The 27,901-nt window shown below is 39.5% G+C and overlaps 1 protein-coding gene across 1 annotated transcript in view; it reads right to left on the bottom strand.

Moving 5' to 3' along the window:
* The window catches only part of Nmdar2 (NMDA receptor 2), a 36,282-nt gene extending 9,420 nt beyond the window's left edge, over positions 1–26,862 (bottom strand). Inside the window, 9 exon segments of the mRNA XM_068285123.1 lie at positions 420–572; positions 655–944; positions 1,158–1,751; positions 2,098–2,214; positions 2,216–2,249; positions 2,306–3,077; positions 19,047–20,418; positions 21,499–21,616; positions 26,246–26,862. Of these exon segments, the coding sequence (XP_068141224.1) occupies positions 420–572; positions 655–944; positions 1,158–1,751; positions 2,098–2,214; positions 2,216–2,249; positions 2,306–3,077; positions 19,047–19,878 (2,792 nt within the window). The 5' untranslated portion in view covers positions 19,879–20,418; positions 21,499–21,616; positions 26,246–26,862.
* Between the last annotated feature and the right edge of the window lie 1,039 nt (positions 26,863–27,901).

Raw genomic sequence — 27,901 nt, 5'->3', positions numbered from 1 at the left:
TAACAAGGTTCTCTAATGTCGTTTACTATTTTTTGTATATATTTGATCATCAGCTCTAGGTCTTGAGTTCTAGTTCTAGTTCTATTGCCTATCGATTGGCAATCGTAAAACTATCATCACTAAGAAATAAGTTAATTTACTGTTTCGGCCTAGAATAAAAATACATATCTTCAGATTTTGTGGGGCTGTTGTAATCTGCATTCATAGATCTTAGATTCATAAATTCAACTAGACGGAAGAACTGATTCACATCCGTAATGGAAATTTAATATGAACTTTTTGGCCCAGGCTCTATTCTTTTTATGCTTATAGCCTTTGTTGTTTATTATTCATACAATGTGTGTAGGTACATATGTATACTTATATGTATGTACATATATATAGGAATTTTTGTTATGTAAATTGTTGACGGTACTCACTGTTTCATGTAGTAGTGCATGTCCTTAAAATACTTATGAATGGTAGAGTCCGTGTGGCTATATGGTATGGTGCCGAATTTAAATGAGGGCTTGTGCGAGTAGGGATGCACCAAGCGACTATCATTCAGTCCACTGAACTCATGGAATTCCTCTCTGTGGAATGTGGGATGCGCGTGCAGAATGTAAATGAGTGGCAAGTCCAAGCCAGAAAGTTTCTTTGGTATCGCTCACTCACCTGGTTATCATGAAGGCGGCCAAGTTGGCAGTGTAGATGGCCAAAAAGACCACTGCGAATAGGGCCCAGACATTGGTCATGAAACGTGAGGTGAAACCGCGTGGTGAATCCACATGGACTGCCGCTTGAAAGAGCACAGCCCAGACCAACCAATACGTACGGAACAATGAGAACCGATACGGTGTGACATTTGTATTTTGTAGATACAATTTCATGTCATAGCCACTGGGCGAGAGCCACTCGAAGAGGAATATCATGAAGGTGGCCGCTTGAATGGCCACAATACCCACCTAAGATGATTGAGGAGCAAAGCAAGGACAGCAGGACACAGCAGGGCAAGATTGATAGATAGAGCGCCAAAGAGAAGAGAGACAGAGAGAGAGAGAGAGAGAGAAAGCAAAAAATAATTGAATTAAAAACTTACCCCATTTTTGTTTTTTAGATTTGTTTGGGACGATGGAGAAAGATTTGTTTCTTGTTTTTTTTTTGGAATTCAAACTTACCAGCATCCATGAGGCCGTGTCGAAGGGCTCTAGAAAGGCTGTCGGTGATATGATGCCCGTCCGTTTGGCCACCACAATCGCTATGCCTGTCTCCATGAATGGCTCACTGAAATCAACAACCGCCTCGCGTTCGGTATTGATCATGAGCGATGTGAGAACCATGTCAGTTTTGCGGTTAACCAAATCGGCAATCAGACCATTCCATTTACCATTCTCAAGTGTACCCCATTTACCATCTTCAACCCGCACCAGTTCATAGGTGAAGCCCAGCTCTTCGGCAAATTTCTCAAGCAGATCGATGCAGAAGCCGCTGCAGCACTGATAGAACGACTCGTTACGGTGTGCCTGGCCGACATCGATGTCGGCGGCCATTTCATGATCGGCCGCCACGCGGCACAGTACACCGCGATCCATCAGGCATTTGCCACTCACTGGATCAGCGGGTGACAGATTGATATAGGGTGCCTCCTCGAGGAATGTGATCTTTAAATGGAATTTCTCGGGCACACCCTGGGGCGGAGCGTGTGAGTTACCTGGCCAAGCGATATCACGTATATCCAATTTCTGAGTCTCCCATGACTTCCAAACGCCAATCTGTTCCATTCCGTTTCCGTTGGTCGAGATGATGATAGATATATATATATATTTTTTTGTGGTGGTGGTTGGTGGTTGGGTGGTTAAATAAATGGTGAATAAGCGTGTCAATAAATGGTGGTTACAATTATATATATTATTGTGGTGCATTGAGGAGCGAGAGAGAGAGAGAGAGAGCAGGTTCAGGATGAGCAGGACCAGGAGCAGAAGCAAGAGCAAGAAATATATAGATAAGATCGGAAAGAGAAAGATAGAGATCAAGTGAGCTTGTGCACGTAAATTTAATATTAAATTTCATTGTGATCTGTGTGGTAGTGGTGCATGCAAATCAATCCTTCATACTTACCTCCTCCCACACAAGATTCTTATTATTGGCACTGGGCCGGAGATTCATGATCTTCAACTCGGCTGAACGTAAATCGCCATCGGCGGTAAACTCAATGTTTGGCTTATTCAGATCCCCCCTCGATCGACACATTGCGCAGATACTTAAAGAAACTAAAGTGAAAACAGATTAAGCTCTATTATCCTTGTTGTTAGACATGTGCACTCACATTTCACCATTGTCCCAACGACCGCGTCCTTCGTCCTCGCAGGACAACGATTGTGTGGTCAATCGGCGATCCTTATTGGCAGGATCTGTTAGATAGGCCTCCACGCCGTAGCTATAGATCTTGATGGCATTCGATATCTCATTCATTAGCGCCGCACTCGAGGTATCGAAGTGAACGCCCAGCATACCGACCGGAAACTGCGAATGTGCATCCTTTTTCTCAATCACGGATTGACTGACAACCCATACATAATTCTCGCCCGTCAGTTTCATTTCCTCGGCCGCCCTCAGAATGGTAATGGCCTCCGCTTGTGTGGCATAGAGGAGCATAACACGCGCCTCGCTATTCACCAGCTCCATCAGATCGCTTGTCCTTGTGACCACTATCGAATTGAGTATGGTGAATTTGAAATGCTCCTGCATTTCGGCCACTCTCTCACGCACCGCCTGCACGAAATCATCGTGCCCGGCTATTTGTGATGTCACCACCGAGAACTGATGCCATTTATAACGTTCCAATATGCTCAACATGGCCGCACTTTGATGCTCGATGCTCGGTGCCAATTGCAATTGCAGTGTCGATTGTGAGGCACGTCGCTCCAGGCCAGAGTTATCAGCATTCCAGGAGATAACTGGTATGCCCAAATAGCCGGCCAATTGCAGAAAATACTGAGCCGAGGCTGTGCTATGGCCGAATTGTTCGTTATTCATCATATACAATATGGCTGACACATTTACGCGTAGGAATTCCTTGCATAACGTACTGAGAATGGCTGCAACAGAGTAGAAATGGACAAAAGTTAGTCGAACGTTTTACTACTGCAACAATGTATGGCCATAGCTAAGTGTGGATATGTGTGCACTGGGAGAAAAGTCGACTTTGCCGATGATGATTCCCATATTTTATACCCTTGCCAGCAGTGACTCAGGGTTTGATTCCTAAAGTATGCAACAGACAGTTAAAGAGCAGGCAGTTTCCTTCCATTTCTATGACAATAACTATGACAAAACTTCTGAAATGCCCTTGTTGTAAAAATTGTTTATAGACAACTTTAATAGCTCTCGAGCTTAAGAGCTTTTATCTCTCTCATCATTTGCATAAGAGCTTCAAAATCCTAAGACCATAGTCATAATTGGATCTAGAAAACAATATCGAAGGGTATCCTTAAAGTAGCTAAATAATTGTAAAATAAAATGAAATGTCAATCCTTTGCCAAAAGATCATGAGAATCTGAGAAAAATTGGTGGCATCACAAAAGTTTATTTCAAAAACATCTCAAATATTTTCCCTAAATTTGTTAATCTGTTGTTCAGATTTCTTGTTATTTCTTTAATCGATTTGAAATTATCACTTTTCGTTTATATTCCAACTTCTAAATTAGGAAATTATCTTTTAATTTGCATTATGACTCCAAAAACATATATTTGGGTTTTTGGATTTCCGCATTCGGCACTTATTCTTAGATATACTTAGAGATACATATGCTGACCATTTCGTTTGTAGTCTTTTTTGGTTTCTGAGGTTTCGAGATGAGTTATGATTATTGATTTTGTTTTTTTGTTTTTCTGGTTTTTGGGTTTTCTCGATCGTTTTTGTTGGTTTCTTTTTTGCTATTTCTGGATGTGTGGTCACTCATGCAAATTGGTTCGGTTGTTTGGGTTAACTCTCAATCTCTGTTCGCTTCTGTATGCTTTGCTAACCAACCCTGGCCTAATTTTTCCGCATTGCCGCGCCCCTGCTCCACCCCCCAACCTCGACTCCCTATTTGCGTGCGTGTCTTGTATACAGATGTGTGCCAATTAATTACAGATTAGCCACCGTCTGAACATGGCAGCGAATTGGGTTAGGTGTAAGGCATTTTATTAGGTTGCCAAGTGTCGCTGGGAAGGAGGAGGTTACATGGAGGAGATTTGGAGGCTGGTGTCAGCTTTTATTTTACAGCCTTATGTGTGTATGTGTATGTATGTGTGTGCGTAGGAGTGTGGGGCATGTGGGTGTGTGTGTGTTTGTATGGGGCACTGGGGAACCGCAACCACAAAGGCCTTACCGCTAATTGACCTACTTAAAAGGTGTTGCGGTGCGAGTTGAATGTTGTTGAAAGAATTTCGCACATTTTCTTTTATTGAAGCCTCTGGGGCATTAATTTTAAGAGCCACCATCACCACCACCACCATCCAGCCTTCCATCCTTATCCAACAGAACATTAATATCTATCGATAGCAGTTTTTTTTTTTTTTGCTAAAACAATGAAAAATGATAATAAAATCTCAAGTGGCTTAATCATGGAAGCTATATCATTGAACAGGATGACATGTCAAAAGTTTAAAGGGCCGACACTTGAGCAAACACACAAACACCAACACCAAACAAATGAAATCTAGACAGATGACTTGATGTATTAGAGAGAGGGAGACAGAAAGAGAGGGAGTGGCTATATTGAAAGTTTTCCTTTTTTTTTGACTAACTGTGTATAGGTACAAGAATTGAGGCTTTTGTATATATATGTATATATATATAGGTTTATGGACTATAGTTAAGCTTGTTGTTGTCTGTCGGCTGTCATCTGTCATCTGTCGTCTGTCAATGTTATGTCTCTGGAAATTCTGAAATCTCATCAAAAAGTTTAATTAACTTTTTCATCACTTTACTTTTGCTCTTTGCATTCTATGGCTGATGAGTAGATGAGAGGGACAGCTGCTAATTTCTTCTACTACAATTTACCATATACATTTGCCGTACCTACCACCTCCCTTGGCACACTCCATACACATTCTTACATTCACCCGGCCGCCCAACTAGAGCATGCATTCAATTACCATTACCAAGGAACTTTGCCCAGTGAAAGTGAAAGTGAAAGCGAAAGCGATAGCGAAAGCAGGAGCCAAGCAGAGAAAAAAAAAAGATGGAGAGAGAAAGAGGAGGGTACTCCTGATGGGTTTTGAGATACACCGAGACCCGATCATATCGACTAGCGCCCAGAATGATGGATGATGGCAATGACTTGAACCTATGTTCACCTCTCTCTCTCTCTCTCTCTCTCTTCTTCCTTCTCTTTATCTTTTGAGTTTCTATTGATGGAAAATCACTTAATAAAATTATGCCATCCTTTTTGTGGACCATTCAAAACCATTTTTACAATCGACAAGAATTTAATTTGCAGCTGCGTTAAATTCATTTGAACATTTGATTTCCTTCTTGCCAAACAGCCAACACTTTTTGCTGTCCATTACAATTTTAATTATATGCAATTAAACACTTTTTAATTGCATTTTCAAAAAGCTTGTTGACGCCTCCTGATGCCGCTGTTGAAGGCGACGCTGACGCCGGCGCTAACGCCAACGCCGACTCCAACATTCTATTGCCTACTTTTGTGAGCCAACTTTAATTTCAATCTATGTATGTATATACATACATACACACACATAACCATATAACTCCGTGTGCCAGCTAACAGATTTTTAATGTAATCACATTTTGTTCGCTCTCCAGATTAACCAACGCCCAAAAAACCGTAACTCATAATGTTTTACGCAAGAACGCTTCGCGTGTAGATTTGAATCTTGTTCTGAATGCCGATGTGAATGAAGCATAAGGGATAGGGATAGGGATAGGGCACCCAATGCCATTCCATTCCATTCCATTCTCTGCCATCAACCGACAAAATTCATCAAGTCTATGACGAGTTGCTACTACATACTAACAAAAACAAGCTCAGCTACCGTTTGATGTGAATACCAAAACCGCCTTCTTTCTGTTCAATCTGTACATCCCTTTCTCTGTCTCTCACTCTCTCTCGCTCTGTGTCTGTCTTTCTCTATGCGTGCCTCTCGTTCTCTCTGTCAAACGAGTCATCGGTGGAATCTATTCGAACAAAACAAAAACCGGAACTGGTTGCCAAAGTAGTCAAAAATTGCGTTGATTGCAAGAGAGCGAGCATGAAATAGACAGCCAAAGAGTGTGAGATAAAGATATGAAAAGGGGGAGGGGTAGAGAGAGAATGAGATAGAGTTGGTAACCATTCATCATACACTAAGGATAAGGTTTATACAGATATATGCATTAGAAACTCACACTTTAATTATATCTTAAGAATATTGCAAAGAAAATCTAAAAAGAGCAATTACCAAATTGAGATTTTGAGTTGAGTTTGAGTTTAGATCTTTGTCTAGTTTAGAAGTCAAATAAAAATTTGTGAACTGCAAAATAATTTCTCTTGTTACCTCATATTTGAGATCTTTGTCAAAAGGTTTTTAAGGCTTTAGTTTGGAAAAGTTTTCAAAACATTCAATTTGAATGAAATTCTGATAGAATGAGAGATTAGCAAACGAAATTAGTTATTTGTTTTGTTCAGTGTATTTAACCATTTACCTCTGGAATTCCTTTTTGCTTTATTCCTGTGTGTGTGTGTGGGGGCGTGTGGGTGTGTTTGTGTACGCACAAAATGAATGCAAATTGAATTTTGACACACAGAGCTGCCTCAATTTGACTGCCATAGACAGAGGAAAGTGTATGTATGTGTGTGTGTGTTTGGGAGAACTGAAGAGTGGCAGAGGAAAAGGGCTTTTCTCTTTTCCCCTTACCCAGCATTGTGTTTATTGTTGTGCTGGTGCTGCTGCTGTTGCTCTGCTGTCATAGTCATGCTGTCAGCTGTGACTCCGGCTGTCTTTGGCTTTGAGTTTGCTGGTATTCGTATTCGTCCTCATCATCATCCTCGTCGTCTTCCTCGTCGTCCTCGTCGTTGTCGACATGCCACGACACTTGACAGGCAACAGCGCAAGAAAACAACAAAGTGATGAAACTGAAAACTGAAGGGAGCTAAAAAGATGGCAGCGGCAACCCATTCACTTTACTTTGCTTTTGCCTTTGCCCATTGGCTTTGGTTGGCAAAGTCTGTCAACTTATTATAACATCCATTAATTTCATTTAAGCATCATTCAATTGCCTTCATTTTTATCGCAAGTTATCACAAGTTGCCAACGATGCAGCGCTAAGGACCACACACACACACACTCGCACATACAAACAGTGCTACCAAAGTGCTTCTGCCTGGCCACGTGTGTTTCCCCCCTTCGTCTCCTTTCATACCCATACTTGGGCAAACTTTTTGCATTACACTTTACGCAGGCAAGTGGAAATAGCGCCGACAGCTATGGCCACCACCCAACGTCACCCCCCCATGCCCATCATGCCCATCCCCAGCCCCATTATCAGTGCCACTGTTTCAATATACTTATATATATTTTCACATTTACAAAGTTCCATAAATCTATATGGAGGAACCATTGTGTCTGACCACAAATGTATCTCACTCTCTCTCTCTCTTTCTCGCCCTCTCTTTGCTCAATGCTAGCTAAATAAAAATAAAAGCCTGCAGAAATATATATGTATACTAAAACATGGTACAGTAGTCACTGCCTGTGTGTGTGTGTGTGTTTTAGAAGTATAGTCATTCCGTTCTGTCCATATTCTAGATAGATATATGTATATTCAAGTGTATTCTATGTATGGAACGTGCCGTTGTCCGTTAGTGGCATAAAATACAATTACGATTGCTTTTTGTTTCTATTTTGTTTGCTTTGTCTATTTGTGCCTGTGTGTGTGTGTGTGTGTCCTTTCGATAATGCAAAAATACCTTGAACACAAAATACGGGTTGAGTATGAGGGCGACTGGATCCCCATCTAATATTTTATCTTACCAAACACTTTTCGCTCCTTTCACTGTCTCCGGTTTGGCTCCGGCCACATCGATGTTTCAATGCGCTTCGCCACTTCACACAATTAAACCTTAGTTCGAATGATAATTCCGGCCGATTAAATCGACACACCGTCAGCATCTCACTGTCTCCCCCGTCACCACGTCGCGCCCTCTAAGAGTAAGACCAAAAAAAAAGTCAACCATAGCAAAAACTAAAGTTCTATGACAGAGATAGAGAAAACTGGGCGTGGCTGGTCTAAGAAGCGCCAAAAAATAGCAAAAATAAGAAGAAAAAAAAGGAAACAAAACTAAAATGAAGAGGCAAAACACAAACGGATATGGTACGAGGAAGAGGGCAATGGGAAATGGGGAACAGAAAATGGGAAACTTGGCGCATATTTTATAACTCGACGTCACACATGACGACAATGACAAGGACCCTCGGTCTTTGGGAGCTTTAGTTTGAGCATAAGAAACGGGTGTGAGCAATGTGGGATACCGGATGCGGATGCCGATGCGAATGTAGCGTATGTTGTTGTTGGTTCACTGGGTGGAAGGGGTGTGGTTAGGGTGGAGTATTTTCACTTTTTCCGTGTCTGCATCTTCAACTGGATGTCTGCTGTAGCGTAACGTCTTATCGAATATCAAAGTGTTGCTAAGATGATTTTTCGGTTTTTATGCCGTTGTCAGATGAGTTTTACACGTGAAATATTTAACACACGTATAGAGACACACACACACACATCCATGTGTGGATATGCACTCAGGAAAAGGGCGGAAATACACACACACACACACATGTACATACATATGTATGTGTTGGTGATACTGTGTGGGTGGGTTTGGCAAGCTTAACAGATTCTCAGATTTTCCCTGCCATCAAAGATTTTCCTTTCGCTAACCTAATCGCTGCTTTAACAGACAGACAGACTAACAGAAAGGTTAGGGAGAGAAAGAGAGAGAGAGACGGATATATGGAGCGGAAGAGAGATGAAAGAATCTAAGCAAGATGCCGTCCATAATCACGGTCCATAATGAAATCTATAAAATTTGTTGTCTTCTTACTTACTCCTTAGTGTGTGTATCTAAGGCTCTCAACTTATTATCTATCTCCAGGGACGGATTAAGAATAGTGTTTGGCCTCAAGTGAGAAAATTGTAAAAACCAGAGACTGTAAACATTATGAGATTGAAAAAATATTAATTATTCTGAATTTTTAATTTAATCATCAGGGCACAAATAATAAAATATTTCCTTTTGCTGTAGTTTCCATGGGGCCTCTATGCTCCTCGCCTATTGAAACAATGATTCATTTTATCCTGAATTTTTCGATTTGCCCACCTTCGGATAGAGAAGTTGGCCCTGGGGCACATAAAACCTCCGCCTACCCTCTACTGAAGACACACCTGTCGGTCTACCTATATTCATGACTGACAATTTCTTGGCAAATCATTTCATTTCATTTCATTGATTCCATCGTGTAAGCTTATTGTTAAATGAAATACTTGGCAAAACGTTTATCCAATATTATCCCATGTAATCGACAAATAATGGCTAGCCCCAAATAACGAGTGTTCAATTTAACACAAAACTGGCAACTTATTCATATTACAAATGTCAACAAGTGACACTGCGCTTCAAATAACAACCCGAGGGGGAAAAATATTCATAATCGCCTGAAAGCTATAACTCAATAGAACTAAAAGTTAAATCGTTTAAATTTACATTCAATCTTCTAGCTTTAGTCAGTAGATATTTAGCTAAACTGACTACTCAATTTATAGGTTCACAGTGGATTCGTTTGAACTTGGCTTTAATCGAATGAGAGAAAAGTTAAGACAAATGCAGTTTCTATGAGTAATTCATCTTCTTCTGACTTTCATTCTGCCAGTTTCTAAACTTCAATTGAATTCTAATAATTTGAAAATCATTTTCAAGCATTTTGTGGAAATGTTAAAAAAAGTAGCATACTTTTTAGAGCAAACGTGGGTTTTTGAATTTAAAAAGCAACTTTTAAGTCTTAAGTAAAAGGTAACTAGATGGGAATTCAATGTCAAACATCGGGGTTTAGTCAACTTGTAATCAAGGTAATCAAGCTCAAGCTAAACATAATTCCTAAACTGGTTGAGAATTCCAACCAAACAAAGTGAGAAAAACGAAGGCAAAGATTATCTGGAGGATCTGGCTAACCTCCAGGGTTGAAACCTAGTCGAATGTACCTTTATCTGCTTAGATATTGTTTGTGTAAACATACATATTCAATCGATGATGGAATTCAAGTCCACCCAAGGGGTTGGGTGACATCAACTTAATTCCTTTATCCTTCATATTGTACATTCTTTCTTTAAAAAGTTCGCTGGAAAATGTTGGTGTCGATGGGTAAGTGGTTGGTGGGTTGGTTTAAGAACAGAACATGCTGAAAATTGCGAGACCAGGTCAAGGGTATTTTGTTTTTGGCCAACTTGCTAAGTATTGGAATTCTCTTCTGTATTTTAATTTGTTGTTGTTGTTGTTATTGTTGTTGCTGCTACTGCTGTTGATGTTGTTAGCGTCAAATTAAAAGTGATTCATTTGAGGAAAGGCAATACAAAAAGTTGCCCGTCCATGTACACTCGTACATGTCCGTGTGCCCGCATCCTGATGCCTTTAACAAGGACATGCGCGCGTCACAGAGCCATCAGTAAGAAGAAGGCGGCGCCACATCGAGTTTCTCTACAAGTTGTTGACAAGCCAAGTTACACGATAAGGAAGGATTGCCCCAAAGAGTGGTAAAGTAGTGGATGGAATGGAGTAAAAGCAGATGGTCTCTCAACCAAATGGGTTGGGAGATATACACTTGCTCCACTTTCACTTGGTCAAATTTCACTGAGAGAACGAGAGGGAGAAAATCTGATAAGTTGCTTATTGTTAGTAGTAGTAGTAGTAGAAGAAGTAGTAGCTGTTAAATTAGTAGTGATAAATGCTCTGGCCCAAAGCCCTCCCAATCGCCCCCCTACACCTCTTATCATTCTGAATATATCTCTTAATACCACATTCGTAACAGCTTGATGCAGTAGCTAAAGCCAAGGACTAGGCTCTAACCGCAAAGGTTGGTAAGGGTCTCCCGGATGAACACTGCAGTGAACTGCATCATTAGCAGCCACACAATGTCCGGTGTTTATATGGCAGGCATCGTTCTGTGCGGTCCCCTTGAGTGGTGTGGAGTGGAGTGACGCAGCGGTTTTGGTGGCTCTGGTTATACAAATGCCACAAAGCCAGTGGCAGCTTTAGTCTGAAAACCACGGCCCATTCAAAGAGCCGACCAAGTTCAAAAGTTTTCTTTCGGTTCTTAAGTCGTTTATTTTGCCCAGAAATTACATATCCTTCTCCAGCGGGATTAAAAAGCATATCATTTGATACCTTAAGTAAGAAATGAATATGTGTACTCTTTGCTAATTAAAGGATCTATTAGAATTAATGTACAAGTTGGCTTATCAAAGAAAGAGAAAGAGAGAGAGAGAGAAAGAGATTTGATAATAGGGTATCTACAAGTCGAAGCTTTATCTTTAGCTTGTGTTAAATTTCTTTGTCCTTTTTTGGTTTTTTCTTATTTTTGTTTTTTTGGTTATGGCCAAAGGGCACTGATGCCCTGGCCATGACTGTGACGACGACGATGACTGGAGCCAGGACTGGTTGCTGCCTCTTTATCCTTGGGCGTCAATTAAAATGGGCCGTGGCTTTAAGTACAAAGTATTTATGCCTATATATATATATATACAGATAAATATACATAAATATATATGTATGAATGTGTATGTATATGTATATTTATAAGTTGGGTTGGCATTTGCTGGGCTTCTTCTGTTTTGTGGCCATTTCTTGGGCATTCGTTCTCATTTGTTTTTGGTCTTGTTCATTCTCAATGGATTGCCTTTTGCACTTTACCCGAACATTTGCTCCCTAACATTCAGTTCATTTCATTTATTCACTCTCTCTCTCTCTCTTGGCTTCTTCTGTCTTTCTTATTTTCGTGGCATTAACCATTGAGCAGGATGAGAATGATTTCCCCGGTTTATTGAATTATCATAGATATGTATCCTAAAGGAAGGAGGATATGGTTTCGCCTTATCTGCAATTCAATTTCCACGTTGCATCGTTTTGATGCATTGGGTCTTAATACGACTTGAAGTATTAATGGAGTGAGTTAGAGCGGAAGCACCGACGAAGGGCGGACAAATCATTTGGGCATCCTGCCCTTAACACTCAGCACTCATCAGTCTTTCAGTTTCTTTTTCCTCACACTCTTCACTCCCTTCCTATTGGCACCTGCATTTAACGACAGGAACATGCTTCACTAGCTTATTAATGTGCACATTGATGGTTGTTGTTGTGGGTGTTGGCCAGCTGGCTCTTGCCAAATGGCTCGAACTGGGGGGCGTGTGTGTGGGCTAGAGGTTAACGGGGAGCAAAGGCAAGAGGTATAAATCAGGTGTTTGTAATGCCGCCATGTAGACAAAGTGTAAACAATGTTAACAACGTCGATGATGATTGTGATGATAATGAACATCGAGTATTGGCTGCGGCCTGCAGGATAATCACGCTTACAATGGCTAATAATAACAGAATGTGGACGGCAGCTGTGGGTATGAGGAGACGGAAAAAAGCAAAAGATTAGACGCACACCTGTCTGTAATTGTAGAAAGACTGATGTCTCTCCTCTTCCTTTGCTCGTTTTTCTCCTCTTTCCATTCTCTATTCCTCCCATATAAATTGACAAGAAAAATGACTTAAGCCCGGACAAAAGAGTGATATATAGTCGGAATATACCGAGAATGCTTGCATAAAGGAACAGAAAATATCATTTAGCCGGCCAAGTAAGTCCATCGTGGCAGGAAGTGCAGAATGAGTGAGACAGAGAAGATTGCAAGGACATTCAATCATTTATTGGACAGCCACAATGCCAGTGACGTAATCAAAAGGTTGACTTGGGTTCCTGGGTCAACATTTGTGGCCATTAGCTCATTTCTACACTCGAAGAAAAAACTCACCCGCCCATCGAGCGAGTCTAGATAGCCTGGTTCATCATCTGGCAGAAAAGAATTTAACGCATTGAAAGAATGAATCAAAGAGATAGATAGACTGACAGATTAATGGCCCACATGAGGGAGGGCGGTGCCGCTAGGTGCCGAAAACAAATATGAAAGACGTCAAGCTTTATTAAATGTGTCAGGTAACCCGCTGGGAAGTATCATATTACTCCTACATGCTGAACACGTTATTCAGCTGAAAGTGGCTAAATTCCAGCCATTTGGCAACTCAAATCACATTCGTAAGGGGGCTGTCAAATATAATCTTTCAGTTAAGGACTGTATTTTTAATTTGAAAATACTTGAAAGTATTTAAATGAATGTTTTCCATTTTCATTATTTACTAATTACCCATATTAAAAGCCCATTTTTCTAAATGTAGTTAAAGCTTTTGTTGAAAAACCGTTTCATTTGAGAAATTACCCCCTAAATTATGCAATAAACTGTATTGAAAAAGTATAAAAGTTTTGATGATGGTTTCGTGGAGTTTCAATTTCTCTTTCAAAAGTAAATTTTTAGAGTGTGTTGCCATCTCCTTTTCCCCCTCTTTCTCTCTCTCTCTCTCTCTCTCTTTCGCTGTTTTCTTTCTGTATACAGATCTTTTGATTTCTGCTGAATTAGTCTTAGGCCAATAAACCAAAGTAAATGGCACAGAAATAAAGGAACACACACACACACAACAATCACATGGCAAATATCACAATAACCGTAATAATAATAGTAGTGCAATTTATATTGTGATTATTGGGCATGCCGCTTGACAATAGCAATGGCACGGCAGCAACATCACCAGCAGCAGCAGCAACAACATCAACAACAGCAACAACACAAAGTGCAGCTCAATTTATGGCAAATTGTTTTTCGAGGCGAAACCGAAACTGAAGGCACAATCAAAACAGAATGTGGGTGGGCAATGTAAAGGAGAAGGCCAGCAAAGGACCAGCACAGATGAAGAAAGAAAGTATAAAAGAAAATGGGAAATTTACGGTATTCGGTTCAATGCACAGGACACTCAATTATCTGATATTGTCGTCTCTGCTGTCTCTGCTGCTATTCTTGCAATTATTGAGTTATGTAATAATTGCAAATTAGCTGGGGAAACTTGATAACGCTAATGATAGATAAAATGCCATTTATACAAAAGATACCAACACTGAGAGAAAACTGAGATCAAAAAATGGAAAACACAAATACATTTCACACAAGAATAATAGATGAAACCATGGGGAAAAAGCACCACAATTAGAAGTTTGCCCCATAGTAAAGAAATTAAAATTGAAATTGAGTTAATAATGAACAATTTTTAATCTAATACAATTGCTTTGTTACTCATTTGAATGATTTTATTTTGCTTTTCCAATGCTTTTTGGTCATTGACTATTTTAAGTATTAGCTGAGAACGTTTTCGATTAGTTGGCCTCATTTTGTTTCGTTCATTTTGGCCATGTGTATATAGAGGATACATAACAATGGTAAGCGTTTGGTTCCCAAAGCTCAATTTTGACCCGCCCTTTAACATTTTTTTTTTTTTTGCCCACCACAAATGAGCCAAACTCGATAATCAGGTCATCAAAGTTTATGGTTAGGCAGAGGAGACAAAAGGGGAGAACATCCACATCCACCCGCACACCCCTAAACACACAAAGACACATAGTAGACACTCATGCAAGACCTTTAGAATTTCATTTTTATGTCATTCGCCCATGCGCCAGGCCAATTGTGACCCTCGTCTGGCTCGGTTTGGTTCGGTCTGGTCAAGTGTAACGTTTGTTGTGTCTAGGCCCCAATGATAATGTGTTAAAGTAATATAATTTTATCTTCGGCTTAAATTACTTTCTCCACACATACATACACTACATTGGGAATGGTTAGAATGGAATTTTAGAATTTCTGTTGAAACGATAATGTCCACAATTGAACATCATGTAAAATGGATTTTCAACTATTTGCTTTGTGGCTCCATCACACTTTTCCATTGAAGTCAAGTGAAGGCAAAGTCAGGCGGTAGAAGGTCGCCGCCATTGTTGACTTAACCATTTCCCAAGATCAAGACCGAGACCAAGACCAAGAGCAAGAGCAAGACCTCTCTGTTGCCTAACCATGGTATTCGTAATTCTGATTCGATTTTCGATGACACACAATGCTTCAAGTCAGACACAAAATGACAATGCCAAAGATGTGAGACCACAAAATCGAATTCCATTCAATTTCCATACAATTATTGTACAATTTCTTTTCAAATGAACCAAATGAAAACTTTTCGGCTGCTGGCAACGGAGCTGGCACAGGAAACAGATGAAGAGGAACAAGATTTGATTTGGGTACAATAGAAGGAACTCGATTCAAACTCAAACTCAGTCATGGATACAAGCAATCAAGGCAAACCAAAAGTAACCGACATGGGAACAAACTGCCAACGTATGGAGGGGAAATAGAAACAGAAACAGAAAAAGAAACAGAAACACATAGACAGAGAGGAGCAAACATACGTATATGTATACATATGTGTGTGTGTGTGTGTGTGTATAGGCGCGCTTATTGTTTGGCACTCGTAACAGTCGTATTGTGCTCCATCTGTGGCAGTGTTAAAAATCCGTGCAAATCCCAGCTGCACGACTACAAACATATCCTAGACACGCAACATCAACAATAATAATAATAATAATAATACTTAATATGAATAAGGATTCTATCCAATTTTACCAATTTTCCCATGGACTTGAAATTCAAATGCAAAAGTAATTAATAGACAATTCCCAAAAGTGACCTTAGTTGATAATGATAATCGTCTTTTTAATTGCATTAAAGCTCCATTCCCCTAGTCAATCGAAATCAGAGATTATTGATATAAAAGGATATAACAGGAGGATATAAAAAATAAATGTGCATTGAATAACAAATTGTTTCTATAACAATTTGCCCCTGAAGTCATTGATTTATGATAATAACCAACTGGATTCTGTATGAAATGAATGAAAGAAAATTTCTCTTGCCATTTTTTTTTTTTTTCTTCAAAAAGGCCTTTAATTTTTCCTCTTTGGATTTTCGCAAAATTATGCAAATAAATGAAGAAAATTCGTTTCACATATTCGCATATGTATGTATGTATGTATGTACATGGATATATGTATGTGCCTTTCAGATAATAATTGTAGAGAGGAGCCACTCTGTCGCTTCTGCATCTTTCTCCCTCTCTCCAGCTCTGTCTCTTTCTGTCAACTAATTCGATATACCCTATTTTTGGGCCGTTGCCGCCGCTTTCCCGGCTATAACCATTATAAATTCCCAACTGAGGGACATATGGATGTATGTAGAGAGGTTGAGTTTGGTTTGGCAATCAGTAGACAGACATTTGTTATGTTTTGTAATTTGCGTACACACACACACAGGCAGACGCACATGCACACAGACACATACATATATGTATGTATGGTAGTCCCTTGCTTTCAAGGATATGCCACAATAAACATTTAAACATCATCTAAATTTCGTTTTCGGTTTTGTTTGCCCTAACCAACCGATTCCCGCTACTGTCTATTTGAATGCGTATGTGTGTGTGTGTGTGTGTGTGATGTACATATGTGAGTATGTGTGTTTACTTTATCAATTTATACAGCAACAATTTGTGCTGGTTGCTTTAATAGATTGTGGAGCAAAGAGCTGAGAGCACAGAGACCATGAAGGAATAGAAATATGTACTAAAATGTGAAATGTAAAATGAAATTTCAATATGGTTGACATACTCCAAAAGAGGGGAATGGGGGGGGGGGGCGGAGCCCGGGTGGGAAAAAATAAAATAAAAACGAAAAACATTCACCATTCATTCACATGACTGACTAGCTGACTGAGAAGTAGCGAATGGGCAATGGACGATGAATAGAGGAGAGCTGGCAGAAAAGGAGAAGGAGCCATCGTCAATGCTTGTCATGGCAATCAGTCTTCGTGTTTGTTGTGGCAGGTATTTCCCTTACATTTCCCTCAAGCATTTTCCGACCATTTACCTCATATTTCATAATATATATTATATTTTTCCTTTTTCATGTTAACCCACCCATCTCACTCCACACATGACCCGTCTCCATCACCCATCCCCATTTGTTCATGTGGCAATCTCAGTACACATCTTGGGTGGGTCGTCTACCATTCACTTTGAATAGATGCGATTTTCTGATTGCATTCCAAAAGACAGAGAGAACAAGTGATAGTGAGAGTGAGAAAGGGGAATGCAATTTGTAATTGGCATGCAGAAATATTTATTCAAACATTTTGAATACACTTGAAATGTTTTCTTGTATTCACCATACTCACATGATCGAAATCATTCACTAACGCACATAACGCCTCAAATCGGATTAGTTATACAATTTACATAAAATTTCATTTGCCAAAACTTGTTCAATTTTCAGAGTTTTGTCTTGCAGTTAGTTAGTAAGTTTTACGTGTATATGTCTGTATGTATGTATGTGTGTATGTGTGAGTTTGTTGGGTCAAACCATTTCCAAAATCAAATAGTGGAAAATTATGAGAAACGCAAAACTTTTGCCGAGTTCAATTTCCATTTAGTTTTGGCCAACTTAAGAGGTGGAACAGAGTTTAGACATAACAAGATATAATATAGTTAGCTTTCTAGTGTGTGTGTGTGTGTGTGTGTGTGTGTGTGTGTGTCTGTGCATGTTTTGAAACCAATTTAACTAAAATTTCAACAAAAACTAAAGTGCCAGAACATACAACAAAATGACAAACTGAGTTTAGCTAATTTCGAAAAGTGATGAGACAAATTGCTTTAGTTTTATAGACTAAGGACGCCACAGAAGCTTGACAAAAGAATATAATTTTATGGTTTTCTTTAAAAACTACTTTCAATCATTTTTTGTCACTCTAGATGGCTGCAATTTAGGCAAATATATCTTAAAAAGAGAATGTCAGACTTAAAGCTTTGCTTTTGTCCAAACGATTTGAACATTGAACTCATTTAACATGGACATGATATAAAAGAAGCTTTACTTTTTAAGCAACACTTTCAAGGGAACACTACGATGGACCTAGTTAAGGCTGAGTTAACAAGAATTTTACGTTTTATAACCTTATTTTGTGTTTTTTTTCCTTTTTCTTTTCTCCTTGGCCTGTGAGAAATAAAAACATTTTTTATTTGCCTACTTTTAGGGGGGCGGGAAACAATGCAAATGTGGCACGAAAAAATTACAAGTCTTGAAATCCTAGATTACCAGGTGTTGTTTTTTTTTCCACATTTATATTTTGCCGAAGGGTCAGAGAACAAGAAATCCAAGACGAATCACAAGAGGATTTCGGGTGGGTTGGGAGGCGAGAATCGTGGGGGGCAACATGGCTGATGTTTCTTGAATGCTTCGCCAAATGACCGCTTAAGCGTTTAAGTAGCTCAGAATGAATGTTCATTAAAAATCTGCACGCAATTAAATGCCTACCTGGGCAGTTGCCTGCAATACGCAGATACCACACCATGGGTGGGCCACCAAATCCTGAGCTGAGGCTGCCAACCCCCAATCTCCTATCTCATCGACTCCACCACCGACAACGACCACAAAATGAGAGAGGCAGAAACAGAGACTCAGTCCGGAACAGAAACCAAGACCAACACCGAGTCTGCCGCTTGTTGTTACCGCATCAACCAAGGAAAATTGCTTCCAGTTATTTTTTATACTCTTCACAATAAAAGTATATTTGTTCATTTTTTTTGGCAAGTGGATTAAATTTCTATACAACATTTGTGTGTCTTTTTCTTTGACAAGAATAGACTCCTTTTTTTTTTGGTTTTATTTGTGTCCTGTGATATATCTTTTTTCAAGAGTATATCCAAGTCGGTTGTTAATCAAAATGTCTATATTTAAATATTTAATTCAAACAGAGACAGGTGAGAGAGAGAGAGAGAGAGAGAGAGGGAGACAAAAGAAACAAATTTTTCGGCGCTAAATGGGCATGTGGAATGAAATGATTTACTTACCCGTCGGACTTGGTGTCAGCGACATCATGTCAAAGTGTATATTCTTTTGCTCAAATGAATAGTCCTTGAGGAAGGTTAATTTCGCGCCGCGGGTTTTAGTTAGTCCGGTTACAGCATTGTTAATGCTGCGCAGGTATTCCCGTTTACCAAAATTTGTGTGCGGTGCGATAAGGCCGATGTTCAGTTGCTCCTTGTTGGCGGATGAGCCCTTGCTGAGGCTGCTGCCGCCATTGGTGAGACGTAGGCCATTGGCCGTTGGCAATTTTTGTGTTACCGCAATGAGGAAAATGCACAATAGGCAATAGACAAGCAGCTGTTGTTGTTGTTCCTGTTGGTGGTGGTGTTGTTGTTGTTGGCGGCAACAACTTGCCGTTGTTGTGGATGCTAATGTGGGGAATGCTTTTGTATTGCTCCTATTGCTGGCAGTGGTAGTTGTTGCTGTTGCTGTTGCTGATCTAGTTGTAGTTGTAGTTGTTCTTGTGATTGTTGCTGTTGGTAATGTTGTTAATATTGCTGCTGTCATCTTATTGTTGCTACTGCTGTTGTTGTTGTTGTTTTGAATGATGATTTGCCTTTGCTCCAAACTGATGCCGACTCTTGTTGCCGATGTTCCTGGCAATGATGTTGATAGTGTTGTTGACGATGACGATGACGACGACGACGACGACGACAATGACATTGTTGCTCCCTTTCTATACAATATCCGGCTATTGCTGTTGCTGCTCTCGACATTCTCCGTTTGATGGCTAGCGTTTCCTTTGCATTTCAGTTTCACTTTGTTTTTGCAATTTTTTTTCAGCTCCTTCACAGCTGGACGCATTAATTCAACCATTTTTCTATTGGCAGTAGCAGCAGCAGCAGCAGCAGCTGCTGTTTCCCTTTGTTTCGCCTTGTCGTCCTAAATTGCCGCTTTGTGTTCCTTTCGTGTTTTTCGTTTGTATATTTTTTTTTTGTTTGGGAGGGATGGGGGATGGGTTTTTTTTTCTTGTTCGATTTAATTTAATTTAATTAAATTTGGGTTTTTACTAAGGTTGTTGTTGTTGTTGGTTTCAGTTTAGTTTGGTTTTTGCGCAGCCTTTTCATTTCATTTATGATTTACTTGTTGTTGTTGTTGTTGTTATACTTATTGTATTTCTTCGTTTTCTTTTATTCGTTTCGTTTTATTTTTTGTTTAATTATTTGTATTTATTTTGGTGGATGGATTGGGTTCAAAGAAACAATTTTCTCTTTTGCTGTTGTTTTGTTTCTTTTATTTTATATTTATGTTACTTTTTGCTATCCGCGACCTCGCCTCGCCTCGCCCCTAAGGAGTTATTGTAATGGTTGTTGTTGTTGTTGTTGTTGTTGTTGCTGCTGCCGTTGTTGCGCATTGCTAATTTTAACCATGAAGCAAAACGGGCAACCGGGAATGAACAGAAAGAGGGGAGAGAGAGTCACAGTTGTTGTAAATTAATGTAGAGAAATATACACGAACAAACACACAGACACAGACACAGACACATACACATACACATTCACACACAGACGCAGACACATACACGTGCGCAACAGCAGCCACAACAACAACAACAACAACAGCAGCAGTCGTTGTCGTTGACGTTTTCCGTTTCCGTTACTAATTTGTTACGACCGGAACAGTGGAGCAATTTAATTAATATAAAACATTGGAATCTGACCAAACTTAAGCTTAACCTCAACTTCTTCGGCGGTTGTCTCTTTGTTGTTTCCTCTTGTTCTAATTGCTGCATCTGGCCTCCTCCCTCCTGCTGTTATTTTGTTTTTACTTAAATTCTAATTTAGATTCCATCATTTTCACTTCTCTTTTTTTCAGCCTCATCGATCTTTCGACTAATCAATCTTCTTCTGTTGTTTTTTTTCATCGTTTTTCTTTCATTTAATGGCTCTCATATTTTCTATAACTTATAAGTTGCCTTCAATTCTCATTATATTTTAATACGGGTTTTAAGTGTGAATGAATGAATGGACAGAAAATGAATTTTCTCTTATTTTATGCTTTCGATGCCCTTAAAAGTATACTACAAATATTGGGCTAGCTCAATACCGACAAGTAAAAAAAAAAAAAAAGATGGAAAAAAGAAAATGTTTACCACAGTGCATCAAGTGGTGAAACCCCATACACATATATGTATTTACTGTGTGTGTGTGTGTTGTTGTAAGTGTATGTATGCATATATGTGTCTGTATGCACACACAGGTGGCACTTGTTATCGTTGTTCTTGTTGTTTATGCTGTTGCCTTCCGAACGAGTTGCCTTTTCACTTGAATTCAATTGAAGTCAACATTTTTTCTCTCGTTTTCTTTTTTTTTTATTTTTATAAATTAAATGTGGCATTAGCTCGCATAATCGCATATACGACCGGGCATACATATACATATGTACATACGTATGTATGTAGGACTGTATATATGGATATGCTTCTATTCTACCTACCCCAACTACCTCAGCATTCAGGCACTCAGCACTCGAGAACTTTTCACTTTGATTTTTAAATGCTTTTCTCTGTCTGCTTGTTTGAGTTTTAATTTTATTGTCAAATGCAGCTGGTGAGCTTTAAATGTATTTAAAATTTAAAATTGGATTTGGAACTAATACATATATAGGATCTATGTATATGTGCGTCTCTGTGTGTGTGTGTGTGTGTGTTTAAGGGTGTGCATGATGGGTGTGGCTCTTTAAATATGCTCTTATGCGTTGATTTTGTATTGTATATTCTCATTCCGTTGCCATTATGATGATTATGATTATTACATATGGGCTATTCTTTGTTAGTTTTATATATATAAACATATACATATAAATGTGCCCATAGATATGAGTGTGTGTGTGTGTGTGTGCATGTCTTTAGGCTTGGGTGCGGTTTCTTCTTCATCTTCTTCTGTCATCATCAAATATCGCAGCTTAAGGCTTATAAATGGTTTGGGACCAGAGTCTTTTGCCTTTCTCTATGTCTATGTGTGTGTGTGTATGATTGTGTGTATGAGTGTGCGTTACATACGTCAGCATGTTGTCGGTCTGTTTAGGGGTTAAAGGGAATCAAGTTGGGGAAGTTCGGTGGAAGTTCACATCGGCTTCAACTTCTCGTCTCGTTTTTCTCTTCGGAGGTCTGAAGAAGCTTTGGCTTATAATTTGTCGGTCGTTGCGTTGCGTTGCGTCTCGTTTCGGTTCTGGCTTTGGCTTAAACTGTGTTTTGCCACTTAACTGCCTGGGCTGTCAATAAGTAGAGATATGCGTGTGTGTGTGTGTGTGTCTGTAGGTGGGTGTGTGTGTGTCAGTATGTCAATGTCTCTCTCTCTCTCGCTCTCCCTCTGTGTGTGTGTGTGAGCGTGTGCCGGGGACAAAAGAGTGATTACTTTTCCTAGCCGGATTGTAGGCATAGAAACAAACAACAACCAAATGCAGTTGGCCGCCAAAGACGTAGAAGGTCACGAGCCTTTCACGAGCCCTCGCACTTCTTCTTAGACTCCCTTTCTCTGGGTTCCCTCTGGATTCTCCATACTCATTCGACTCAACTTAACGTAACTCACATGTGTTAGGCCAGCCGTAAAATGTCTTCTTCTTGTCTGTCTTGTCTATGTGTTTCTGTCAGTGTGTGTGTGTGTGTGTTTGTGTGTTTCTTTGTTTGTATATGTGTACATGTGTTTCACTGCTTTTTGTACATGACGGCAGCAATAAATTTTATCTTATGAAAAACCAAATAACAGGAATCTCCTTTCTTGGTGTTCTACCAACGCTTCTCCTTGTCCTCTCCTTCTCCTCACTTTCTCTCTCTCTCTCTCTCCTTCTCCATATCACGCTTGGCCTCTGTCTGTCTCTTTTTGGACTAGGGCTATGGCTAGTTCGTCGTTTCATCGGACGTGTAATGAATTCACGGCGTATTAAACTTTTGATTGAAAATGTTGCATTGTGAGGGGTGAGACAACAATGGCATTATCATCAACGGTATAAAGAGGATGTAGAAGGGAGGAAGAGAGAGAGAGAGAGAGGGAAAGCGATATACATACTCCCACCCATCTCTTTTTACATCTTCCTCTTCTCATTTTTCACTCTGTGTGTTTATTGTTTGCCTTTTGTTTATGACTTTTGTTTGGGCTTCTCAAGCTTTTTTTTTTTTGCTTTTCTTTCTTTTTTTCTAGACTTAAGCACAGAGCAAACACTACACACAGAGGGAAGAAAATACATTTTGCCATATTAGGTAGCCCATTGACAGAAGAAGAAGAAGATGGAAATTTAAGGCCAATTCCCCCATAGACTAACTTGACTTTCTTTATCGTTTTTTGTTCAGTGTAATGGGAGAGGGGGACCAAAAATGACCGGCACTAGGACAAAATCAAAAAAACAACAACAAGAAGGAAAGAAAAATAAAAAGCGAAGGAAGCGAGAAAAAAAAGGGTTCATCTTCTCCGCTCTCAGCTTTTTGCCATCACGACTCGTTCTTCTTTGACAGTTATTTACTTTTCGTACCACAAGCTACAACCTTAGTCCTGCTGGCTCTCATTCACGTGCTTATCCTTATATTTCGGACCACGCCCACCACCAAAAACCAGTTAATGTCCACACAAAACACAAAAACAACGACAACAACGACAACAACAGCAAAAAAAAAAATGCAATTTATTTATTTATTTGGGTGGCTTTCTCTCTCGCTTCTCTCGCTTGTCTTGCCTTTCGTGCTTTATCGTCATCATTGGTGTTAGCCTTGTTAGTAAAAGGATGAAAATGAAGAAGGCAAACGAACGAAGAAGGCAGATTGCCCTAAAATGAGGAATTTTGTTGTCTAATTTGACACGACCTCTCTGGACCTCCATCACCTTAACCCTTAATGCATATGATTGCCATGGCGGGCAATACCTGTTGTCATTGTTATTTTAGCCTCTTTTCTTTGTTTGATTTGGCAAGCGACCAAGTCCAAGTATTTACCTACATCGACTTAATTCATTTGATCAAAACTTCAAGTAAGTGTTTGCTGGTCGTTGTCTCTCTCTCCGTGTGTATGTGTATCTCTGTGTGTGTGTGTACGCTACAAAGTTTCGGCAACAAAAGTTTCGTATTTCTTCTTTCTTTCAATTCCTCTGCTTCTCCGTTTAACCCCGTCTAGGCCAACACTTTAACCACCATTAAGAAAATGCAAATGTGGCAACATGCACGAATCCCCATCTGTATGTGTGTGTGTGTGTGTGTGGAAACAAAAGTTTACGATCTGCTTTTGCATGGCTGCAACAACTCTACTTTCAGCTTCTTTCATTTCTTTTATTTGCCAATTTTCTCATACAATTTTTTTCTCTTTCCTGGTTTTTGTCGTGTATTCTTTTTTTCATTAAGTAAAAATTGCAATACTTTTTAAAGCCTTACCTAGTTGAGAAGTTATATTTCCCATCTTTAAAAAACTTTACTAACTACTAAAATTTGTGCATAGTTTTTCTCTGATTACAACCTTCTTTATCCCGAATGCCTTTTAGCCATTTCTATGAAGCTTGTACTAATCGGTCTTGTCGAGGGAATCGTCAGCATTTGGTGTAGAACTATTTTATTGCCAATTCCTCATCTATCCGACTAATCTACAAAGTAATTCTTCCCGAAATGAGTAGTTTTTTTATTCCTTTTGGTTCTCTGTAAGTTATGGCGCGTCCTTTTAATTAACTTGAAGTTTTCTTGGAAAATTTATTTCAATTCACTGGCATAAACAACATCGCCTCAAGTGTTTTTTGTTTTTTCAGCTTAATCTATAATAGTTTCGACGACATAGTCTTAACTTTTTTATATATTAATTAACAACTTTTGAAAGTTTCTTTGTTTAAGTGCTTGTGCACAGATACACATAGACAAAGATACCCCCCCCACACACACACACACACACACATAATGATTATACAACAAATTTTGTTGGCCAAAAACTGATTATAAACTTTTGTAGTCTTAGTTTCGGTCTGTTAACGCTTTAAGCCAAAGTAAATAAGTCAGGTTGCTGTTGTTATTGTTCTTGTTGTTGTTGTTGCTGATGTTGATGCTGAGGTTGTTTTTGTTGTTGTTGCTGCTGTTGTCCCACTTGCAATATGCAATTCGAAAGACTAAATAGAAGAAAGAAAACGCGCCAAAAGCCAACTCAAGGCTGCTTTTCATCACATCTTTCAACGGGCATACGTACATATATATATATAAATTTTTTTTTTGTATTTTTTTTTCTTATGGCCTTCATTCTCAGTGATGCTGCCATTGTTTTTGTTGTTTTTCTTGTTGTTATGGCAAATTAGCGCAAAATTTTATAATAATGAAGGGAGCGCCAAAAACAAACGAAAACCCATTGCATACATCTAGGCGTTGCTTGACTAACTAAAATGTGGGTCGAAGGGCAATGCTGGAATTGGGACATGAGGACCTAATGTGACAGGGTCGGTGAATTTTTAGAGGCTGTGCGTCGGTGTCTTTGTGTATGTGTGTGTGTGTGTGTGTGTAGTAGTTTGCAAGTTGGCTAAAGTTTTCATTTCACTTTTTTTCATCGCTCTGTTGTTATTTTTGTTATTTTTTTTGCTCACTTTTCTCATTTCACTTGAACAAAAACAAAATACATCAAGAAATGCTTTGGGTGCACTTTTTGTTAATGATTATTATTCTATTACAATAAATTTTGTTTCTATGACTGAAGCCTGAGGATAAAAACCAGTAAGTGCGTATAATATGTGCTTGTGTGTCTTTGTGTGTACGTGTTTAGGATAGATTGTGGACAAGGACTGGAGCCGGGGGATGAGGCTGAGACTAAGGAATAAGGAAAAAGAAAAAACGAAAACGAACCAGCAACATAAAACTGAAACTGTAACATGAACACAAGTCCACACCCAAAAATTCAAAGACACGCACAGCAACGACGACGACAACGACAACGACGACGCAGCATCACACACACACACACACACACACAAGCACTAACACACACACACACACTCACACGCCCAAAAAAAAAAAAAATTACAAAAAACTGAATTTCTATATTTTTCTTTAAGAATTGTTTTTAGTTACATATTTAATTTTTTCCCTTTTTAATTTGTTCTTTGAATTTGTTTTTTCCTTCTTATTGTTTTTGTTAACAAAATGAAACAAAAAACTTGTAGAAAACTGTGTGGAATGCGGGGGTATGCGGTATAAGGATACGATTGGGGGGATTGCTCGTTAGACATTTGCTTACGTTCACTTGGCTGGCCTACACTTTTGGTTGTTCGTGGTTGTTGCCGCCGTCTCCGTCGTCGTTGTCGTTGTCGTTGTCGTCGTCGTCGTCGTCGCCGTCGTCGCCAGTTGGTCAGTTGGTCAGTTCGTTAGTTGATCAGTTCGTTTAGTTCGGTTTGCTATGGTTTGGTTTGGTCAAGCTCAATGGTTAGGGGTGGGGCGAGTCAGTTCTTGGCTATAACCTAGAGTTAATGACCAAGTAGACTCGGTGTCATCGGAGTCGTCAATTTTGGCGTCTAACGCGAACTGCTTTCGGTTGGAATTATGTTTAATATTTTTTGTTCTTGACTATTTTGTATTTCAATATTTTTTGTTTGACATTTTTACTTTTATTATTTGTATATTATTATTATATTGTTATGTTATTTTTTTTTTTTTTTTTTTGAATATGTTTAATTATATTATTTAATATATATTTCTTTTTTCTGTCTGTTTTGTGTTATTATCGTGTGAACCGTTAGCGAAATGCGCGCTCGACGGAGTGAATGCGTTGAGCAACCAAATGGCACTGCCAACCCGGGACCCCAAAGCACAACAGTTAGCCCAAAAGTGGGGAACACAGTCAGTGTGTGTGTGCCAGAGTGTCAGTGGCTGTGGCTGTGGCTGTGGCACTGTGTAACACTGTGGCACTGGCAGAGTTAGAGCATCAGCATCAGACATCAGGCCGATGCCAAGGAGGCAACTCTGAATGCTGATTACGAAATTTACAATGTATGTGTGTCCGTGTGTCTGTTTGTCGGAGAATGAGAGAGAATTTCTCTTTTCGACTCTCTGTCTCTGTCTCTTGCTCTCGCTTACACACACTGGCAATGGCAGCCTCTGTCAATGTCAAAGGAGAGATTCCGTTTTAGAGTCGGTTTTCGTTTCGGCAACAGCAACGTCATTATCATCAGCAACATCATCGGCTTGCGTCAAAGAGGCCTGCAACACGCCCTCATATAGCCCATGCGATGCCTTCGTTGCGTATACGTAATATAACCGATTTAACTTTGCGTCAAACATCTATGCTCTTTTTTTTACTTTCTCTCTCTCTCTCTCTCTTATCTGTATCTCTCTCGCTTTCTTTATCATCTCTCTCGTTCTATTTCTCTCTTGCTTTCTCTGTCTATCTCTCAGCGTCTTTACATCTGCCTCATAGCCAAACCCATTTTTTGTTATTGCTTTTCCACTCATTTATCGCAATCCGTCTTGCCAGATAGTTACAATTTTTGGAAAACTATAACTGAAATTTTCAAAAGGAGTTGTTTTCATAGCCATTCTGACTTAATAATTAATTCAAAAATCTTTAACTGTATATTTCTGCTGACTATAACTAAAATGTAAATTTCTCTTGACAAATATCTTCCTTTCCATCAGAATAGTTTAAATAAAACGAATTCAGTTCTTCGCTTTATTCAAAGAGGAAGTTTCAACAATCTGGCAAGGTTGTAGCTATTTCATCTTCTGCTTCTGCGCCAGACAGAACAGCGACAGCATCCATTCCGGGCCTTTGGTCGCCCTCAACCGAACTGCTGCTGCTCCTGCTGCTCCTTGTGGCCAGGACTGGCACAGGCCACGCCAGGCCAGGCCATGCCAAGCCCGAATGTGTTAGGAAAAACCACGTGTTGATTTGTTTTGA

This window comes from Drosophila tropicalis, unplaced genomic scaffold (assembly GCF_018151085.1).
Source record: "Drosophila tropicalis isolate 14030-0801.00 unplaced genomic scaffold, ASM1815108v1 contig_4, whole genome shotgun sequence".
NCBI classification, from domain to species: Eukaryota; Metazoa; Arthropoda; class Insecta; order Diptera; family Drosophilidae; genus Drosophila; species Drosophila tropicalis.
This window is presented reverse-complemented; position numbering and strand designations above follow the sequence as displayed.